The 8,043-nt window shown below is 38.2% G+C and overlaps 1 protein-coding gene across 1 annotated transcript in view; it reads left to right on the forward strand.

The window, feature by feature from the left end:
- Positions 1-8,043, forward strand: part of LOC138006019 (peptidyl-prolyl cis-trans isomerase FKBP5-like) — a 9,984-nt gene extending 1,941 nt beyond the window's left edge. The window contains exons 4-8 of the mRNA XM_068852176.1: positions 1,151-1,234; positions 2,302-2,490; positions 3,229-3,279; positions 6,442-6,492; positions 7,897-8,043. Coding sequence (XP_068708277.1) covers positions 1,151-1,234; positions 2,302-2,490; positions 3,229-3,279; positions 6,442-6,492; positions 7,897-8,043 — 522 coding nt within the window. The remainder of the gene's footprint in view (positions 1-1,150; positions 1,235-2,301; positions 2,491-3,228; positions 3,280-6,441; positions 6,493-7,896) is intronic.

Genomic DNA, 8,043 nt, shown 5'->3' on the forward strand with positions numbered 1-8,043 from the left:
GAACATTGTTAATGTCATTTCAGTCTTTGTGTCACCCAATTTCCTGTATTACCAGTCTACAAGGTTGGTCGACATTCGCAGTTACACATACGTCAAGGTCAGGGAATGAGCAGTTAATGCAGTGACATTACCTATGCCTTTTGCATTTTGAGTTCACTTGTTGCATTCTACCTATGGCCTATCTGCCCTTTAGGCTACTCTCTACATACCCCAGGGTGGATAGCATTATCCACTGGAAAATATAACAGTAAAAATGAATGTAAGTCACTACCAAGTTTCTTCGGTTATTTTGGAAGAAATGAATGTATATTTGAAGAGTGGGCCATAGACAATTTAAGCAACAATTGTCTCTTATTAGACTGAAAAAGTCAGGTCACTCCAGCAAGATTCGAACCCATGACCTCTACTATGCTGGTGCAATGCTCTACCAACTGAGCTATGCATTCTTTTTCATAGAGTTCTTCACAGGAACAAATGAGTTCAGTTGGTACGTGGTTCTTCTTCTTCTTCGTCTTCTTTTTCTTCTTCTTCCTCCTCCTCCTCCTCCTCCTCCTCCTCCTCCTTCTTCTTCTTCTTCTTCTTCTTCTTCTTCTTCTTCTTCTTCTTTACATGAAAAGTATGACATTGTAGGGAAATTTGTAACATGCTTTCCTCGCTTGTCCCTGAGTTAACAGAGATGCAGACTCAGGTGTAGTGGTCATCCCTGGCATCCACCTCAACCTGCAGTTAAGTACAATACATGTGGGCTGAGTTTAAGTCATTCTCAACCGGACTTTCTTCCAGTTACTCAAGTTTTCCTCCTCATCAAAATGGCCAATCACAATAAAGCAACTGGTTGAGGTGCCTTATATATTCCTTTGGCGTGATCTTGTTGAGCCGTGCACTGGATATTTCATCCTCAAGAATGCAAGTAAAATTGATTAGCTGGGCTGGTTTCTGCTTTCCTCCTTTCTTCTCTTCATACAGCGGTGTAGTTAGCTTTGATGCCAGTGGACCTGAGATCATCTCAGAGAAGACATTACACACTTGACTGCTTATTGGGGATTTATGCAGTGGATATTGTTGTTCTCCTTTTGAACACCTTTTAAATTGCTATATACAGTCATGCAATTTTGATTAATTTCTTCAACTCTTTTTTTTTTTGTTGCAGGCAAAAGACCCTTGGCATACTACCGCAGAAGAAAAGCTAACAGTTGCCAAGCATCACAAAGCCAAAGGAACAGACTGCTTTAAGGTATATTATTTATTTAGTAGTTTGAACTTTCTTTAGCTATGTTACCCTATTTAATAATGTCTGACGAAAACTGATTTCAGAATGCTTAATTTTTCCAGTTTCGTCTCCTCTTTTCCCCTTTTTCCTGCCAAACCATTTTTTTCCTCTTCCTCTTCCCTCCCCTCCACTCCCTCCTCTCCCTCCTCTCCCCACCTCTCTTATATCTTCTCCCTACGTTAAAGCTCCTCTTCTTTAGAAACGTTTGCCTGTTATTTCATTTATTTTTGCTCCAGTTCGCCACTCCCATCTCCTTGACTCCTGTAATTGAAGGCTCATGAATAAAGTTCCCATGTCAAATTGTATTTGTTTTTTTTTTTTGTTGCTAATTTTCCTCAAAATTGCCTCAAATTGCTTTTTGTGGACACTAACTTCAGAAATTAGGTAATGTTTATTAACTCAAACATTTTACTTGCTTTGACAAATAATGTTTCGGGACAAAAGGGCCCGAACACTGTTTGTTAATGATTAAAGTGTCTATCACCTCAAATATTCCTTTCCTCTCAACAATTCTCTGCACTTGTCTAACACTAATTGTTTGGTGTGCTAAACACTCTCCTTCAAAGTCACTCTTCCTAAAACTGGAAAAAAATGGTTGTAATTTGATCTACATTGTACGACCACACAAGAAAGAGGCATGGGTTTAATACTGGATTGATGTCACAGACTGCTGTGCGTTGTGATAGTACTTTGAAAGCAGCCATGCAAAGTAATATGTGAAGTCAGCCCGGTATTGGGTGCATTCCCCTCCATTGCGTGGTCATGAATCAAACTATGGCCTCTTTTCCCCATCTTTCAGAGTGACTAAAAAAGTGAATTTTCAATGCAAAATTCTAAAAACAACATTATACATTTGGAATGATTTCGGAGAAAATTTTGTTGATCAGAGGTGATAAGCAATAAAATAGCCTTCCATGTAGCTTCTTGGCGTCAGTAATAGTAATGTAAAGCTCCCATGAATACAAAAATCATTAAAATAATGACATTAAAACAAAAATCTTTGCATCTGTCTTCACATCTCTTTGATACAGGCCAGCAATTGGCTTGCTGCATCCAGACGGTATAGTCATGCTCTTAAGCAGCTGATCTTAATTGGTGACAAATTACCTGACGATAGCAAAGATGAATTTGAACAACTAAGAGTGTCGTGCCTCCTAAATTTAGCAGCATGTCAGGGAAAGCTTGAACAGTTTGAATTTGTTGCTGAAAACTGTACAAAGGTTAGAAATATTTGATTGTTTTAAGTAATTGTTGCACTTTGTGTATGACTGAAAGCTCATGCCCTCAAGTATTTGTGGAAGAGTTTAGTTTAGCACCAGAAAACAGCTTTACACTGTAGATCTATTGACCCTAGAAGAAGCCACTAGCCAGGAGCGTCGAAACATCGGGTATTGAATCGTAACTTTTTCAATTATGTTGCATTCATTTTAAGTTTAGTTTACATGATTTTTTCCCTGTTATTCTGCTTTTAATGAGTGCAAAAAGTGTTTGAAGTTGACCACTTTTTAGCATTTAAGGTTACTAACGTTTTCAAGCTTATTAATGTTTTTCGTTTCTCTACTAAAAGTGAACATAATTAGCCATTTTCTCCATGGTACTTCTGAGGCTCTCAGTTCAATGTGCCGTAAAACGTAGCAAAGCAATGATAATCATTCGACTTATTACTGTGCTAGAAGGAGAAAGGGATCCACTCATATATGCAATCGCAAAGTCCTCTGCAATGCAAAAAATCGTGCAAAACGGATAGGCAAGGAGCCTGTGACATTATGACAATTTAGACAGACCCATAAATATCACTGGATCAGCCATGTACATTGTAACGATTACTAAGGTACACTTCGTGTATTGTATTCATTTATATTGTTCCTCTCTCTTCTATTGCCACCCGTGTCTCCTTTTACCCTTCATTATTGTTACTGTAGTTCCATGGGTCTGACCACGCGTTTATTCCTTTATAGGTACTTGCAATGTCACCCACAAATCTTAAGGCTCTCTTCAGAAGAGGACAGGTAAGTTCACGCACTGTCAATTTAACAGTGGATTGATTGACAAGTGGTTGTGAAGTTTTATTTATGTATTGATGTGACACTCGCAAGTAAACTAAAGTCAAGGGCACCCAACGGGTCAAATTAAGCCGAAAGCCTTTGAGCGAGATTTCTAGGCTCTAGACTGTGTAAAGAGATGTTTTTATCACCAAGAAAAATTTGATCTGTTCGGATATCTCAGCTAAAAACTGAAGTGTCCGAGAATTTTATGGAACGATATCTTCATTTCAGAAATTGCTAGATGAACGTTACCTTCTAAGGACTTCCAACCTGACCATTTCATCATCCGAAACTGCTAGGTGACCTTTTCAAGTGCCAAAAATTGCACAAATATCCCTTCCGAAAACGTAAGGGTCTTCTTTTTCCTGATAACGAATCTTTTAGGAAGTGTTTTAGTAAAGAAATATTGAGCTGTTTTGCAACGTAGAACCGACATTCGTAGAATAGTTTGACTCTCCTGAACACATATTTCACCAAAGATTATCGTTGGGTGCCCCTGTGAAGGGATTCTTAAGTGGATTAAAACAGGAACAGGAAAGGAGGAGGCTTGGGCTCGTCGTTTAAGCCGCTGTTACACGTTGAAGCTTTTAGCTGAAACTTGTGTGAAAAGGCGCGGCAAAACGAGTTTCAGAAGGCGTTGCACCGTGTAACATGAAAGGTCGAAACTCGTTCGTTAATGTTGAAGGTGATGTCGAAGTGTTGTTTCCATGGCCTTAGCCGGTTTTTGATTGGCTGCGCAGCATAGCGTAACAAGACGGAGCGAGACCAGTTTCACAAAGTGTTGTTACACGGTGAAACTCCTGTTTTTATCACCACTGCGATTGCTGTGACCGTTTGCAGAAGTAGGTGGTTTCTACTTTTCTTCAAACTTTTCTCGCAACGGAAGTTCAAAAAAAGTTTCATGAAACCGACCATGTTACACGGTACAATGCCTGACCTGAAACTTGTTTCGCATCTCCGTTGCACACAAGTTTCAGCTAAAAGTTTCAACATGCTCTAGATTCAAATACGGCTTTTAACCACAGATTGGATTTGTCTCAGTTTTTTTTTTTCTTTCTCATTTTTATATCCTTACTTTTAAAATGCTTATTACATGAGTCACTTTTTACAATATCAACTTATTATTAATTAATGTATACGAAATTTATAAATGTTTTCAAATTAACACAAAACGAATTTCGATTGGCTTAATATTTAAAGCTCACGAAGACCCTCACTTATGTCCAGAAACGCAAATAATAAGCCATTTTCGAGTTCACATCTGTCTCGTCTTCAAAGCGAGTCTAAGTGTGAAGTTTCATTCACATATAAAGTAGAAGTAATCAAAATTTTAGTTTCTAAAGAAACTGTGGTACTGCGTCGGTGGGAGATTGAAACAGAAATTTATTTATCAAACGAGGTGATAAAGCAGGGGCACCCAACATCAATTTTCGGAAAATATCTGTTCGGAAGACGATTTGAGATCTAGAATTTTCGGAACATTTGCTGTAAAATTTCTTGCTTGCCTGCCTCTCCTAGGACTTTCGAACATCTGAAAAATGGTATATTTGCCCATTTTTAACGGATTTTACCCTAAAAAGGTCACCTAGAATTTTCGGGAGCCTTTTTTCTGGCTGAAAATTTCGAAAAAATAAGTTTTAATCCCTATAATGTTCGGATCACTAGACTTTCAGCTAGGAAATCCGAACAGATGAAAGATTTTTAGGGGATGAAAATATGCCTTTATCTACCGTTAAAATACTAAATACGTTTAACAATGCTATGTTTAAGTGGTTTTGAAGTATATTCTCGTTGGGTGCCCCTAATAAAGGTCGAATAACCACCGTGAAAGATTTGGAAAGCTGACGTTCCGAGCGTTAGCCCTTCGTCGGAGCGAATAGAGGAATTGGGGTTGTTGTGGGTTTATATGTGTGCGGAGGAGCTTAATATTGGTAGAAATAGGGTGACGTGAATTTGTGAATAGATTAATAGATTAACGCCTCTCATTGCATTAATCTATTCACAAATTCACGTCACCCTATTTCTACCAATAGCAAGCTCCTCGGGCACACATATAAACCTACAACAACCACAATTCCTCTATTCGCTCCGACGAAGGGCTAACGCTCGAAACGTCAGCTTTCCAAATCTTTCACGGTGGTTATTCGACCTTTATCAAATCGTTTGATAAAATAAAATTAAAGTAGAAGTAATAGACCAATTTCGATATATTAAAATTCAGTCCTAAACAAAAGACATCATCTCGAGGCTCTGGGGAATAAATATAAGGATTAGTATGAGTTTATTCCCCAGAGCCTCGAGATGATGCCTTTTTTTTTGGACTGAATTTTAATATATCGAAATTGGTCTATTACCACCACAAAAACTTCACACTTAGACTCACTTTGAAGAGGAGGCAGATATGAACGCGGAAATGGCCCATTAGATGCACGCCCAGTTTTGACATCCAATACGAAGTAATTATTTTCTACCAATTTTCAACAATAGAGCGAGTTTCAATGGCCAATCAAAAAGGACGGAGACAATCCAGTAAACCAATCAAAACTTGAAGTAATTACAAGTAGCCTACACAAAGCCGGGAAAATGTGCACGCGTGAGCCACGATTGGTTTTGGTTTCAATTTGGATTGGTTGAATTATGTATAAAATGAAGCTAATTAATTATCAATATCATTGTTATACCTGTCAATCTTAGAGTTCTTAGTGTTTTGACGGAATCTAGAAAAAAAGGAATAATCTGCTTTACATCAAGAGCTAATGAATTCCAGAGTTTAACACCAGAAAAACAAAGAGAACGAATACCGTATTGTGTGGTCTGAACTTGGTTTACAAACGTGTATGAATGGACACAACATATTGCCTTAAAATAATCCGCAAAAAAAGATGGGTTAATATATGAAACCACTGATGAACAAAAAAATAATTTCAGTATGATTATATCACAAAATTTTACTGAAAAGATTTAGGGATTTGAGCAATCCTCAAACTCTGCATTCTTCCATTTACTTGACTTGAATTTAAAGAACTAACAAATGCCTAACAGTAGTGGCATGGAGAAATGCAACAACAACAGTGTTCAGTTAAATAAGGAGAATGATGGCGAGTTTCTTTATTTTTGTCTCTACAGGCATTCGTTTGTTTGAATGAATATGAGAAGGCAAAGGATGATTTAGAAAAGGTTTGGAGAGCTTCTAGAAAGTACCAGTCTCCCTCCTCTCCAGTACGTTTGCGGAGGTTAACATTTGAGCAACATTCGTTCAACAAAGTTGAACGGATGTCGTGCAAATGTTGGGCGCAAAAACAAAGTTACGCGGAGGCCGTTCAAACGGTTCCAACATTGCGCCAACAAAGAAAAGAACCAACACTTTTGCGGAAATTTGATTGTGAGGAACTAAGAACTAGAAACCAGACTCTCTCGTCCAGATAAACTACGTGCTGTCGTATTGATTCGTCGATCATGGATCGATGTGTCAGTGAGCATGCGTGTGTTCTACGATTGCTGAATATGGTGTTCAAAACGGCTTCATTTTGAGAGCAAAGGAAAAGTTGAATCGATGTTGAATGAAGTTTAAATCAATTTAAACTAGATTCAACACGCTTTCAACAAGCTTTCAACATTTTTTACGCCGGCTTTCAACAACGTTGGACGACTTGTTCAAACTTACCGAGCATTTGGTTCAACAAAGTGTTTGAATGCACGTTAAAGCAAATGTTGAAACCTTTTAAATGATCCTTAACTTGCAGCGTCCTTTTCATCGCACGATCCGCCTTCAAACATCTAAAGTGTAGACCGAATGCAAAAATGGCGGCCACTAAATTATTCTTTTGTCTTGTGATAATACTTTGACTAGCCTCGTTTACAACCAAAATTCTTTCAGTTTTATACGTGTTAACAAGGCTAGTCAGGCTAAAAAAAACAATTTGTTGGCGGCCATATTTTCATTCGGTCAAATTGTAACAGCGATGTGGACCACTCAATCAAATTGAGAGCGAAAGAACAAAGGGCTGCTTGTCTCATTAGGGACATTTACACCTTTAGATTTGGCTACACGATAGATTGTCATCATTTCGCTTGTTACCCAATTTACGTTAGTAAAGCCTTCTTATGACGTGATAGAGGAGAAGCCAGAGATCAGAGATGCTCGTGAAAGCGTCTGGTTTAAAATGGAATCTCGTACTCCAAATTTCCGTTACCTTGTTAAGAACGCCTAATGTATGAGAAACAATATAGTTCTTTGTGGAAAATTCAGTTTTGCTGTTATCAGATACAGTAACTGCTACATTTAACTTTCCGACGTTCCTGCTAGTTATTACCCTTGAGAAGTGTCTGTGGAGAGCACTCAAATACCAAGAGTTTCCTGTGTCCTTCTTGTAATTCCATTGGGCGCTTTCTCTCCTGCTCCGCAATGTTTGTCTTTCCTTGACGTTCTTCCTCGGCACTCGGGCGCTAAAACATGTGCCAGTTTTCAAAATAACTGTTGGAATTTATTACTCAAGATTAGTCTAACGTTTCCTTTGTCCTTGTTTTGTTTGTTTACGTTTATTTATTTATTTTTTATTTATTTGTTGTTTGTTTTTTCAGGCTTTGACACTGCTCCTTGCGACATTGCTCTGCAATTCGTGCAGTGCAAGAACAACTCAACTTCTAAAACATAAGCAAAGATTACACGATGAAAAATTGTCCAAAGCGCTTAGTGCCATGTTTGGACGCCGGAAAAACGTCAATTGA

This window comes from Montipora foliosa, chromosome 6, assembly GCF_036669935.1.
Source record: "Montipora foliosa isolate CH-2021 chromosome 6, ASM3666993v2, whole genome shotgun sequence".
Taxonomy (NCBI): Eukaryota; Metazoa; Cnidaria; class Anthozoa; order Scleractinia; family Acroporidae; genus Montipora; species Montipora foliosa.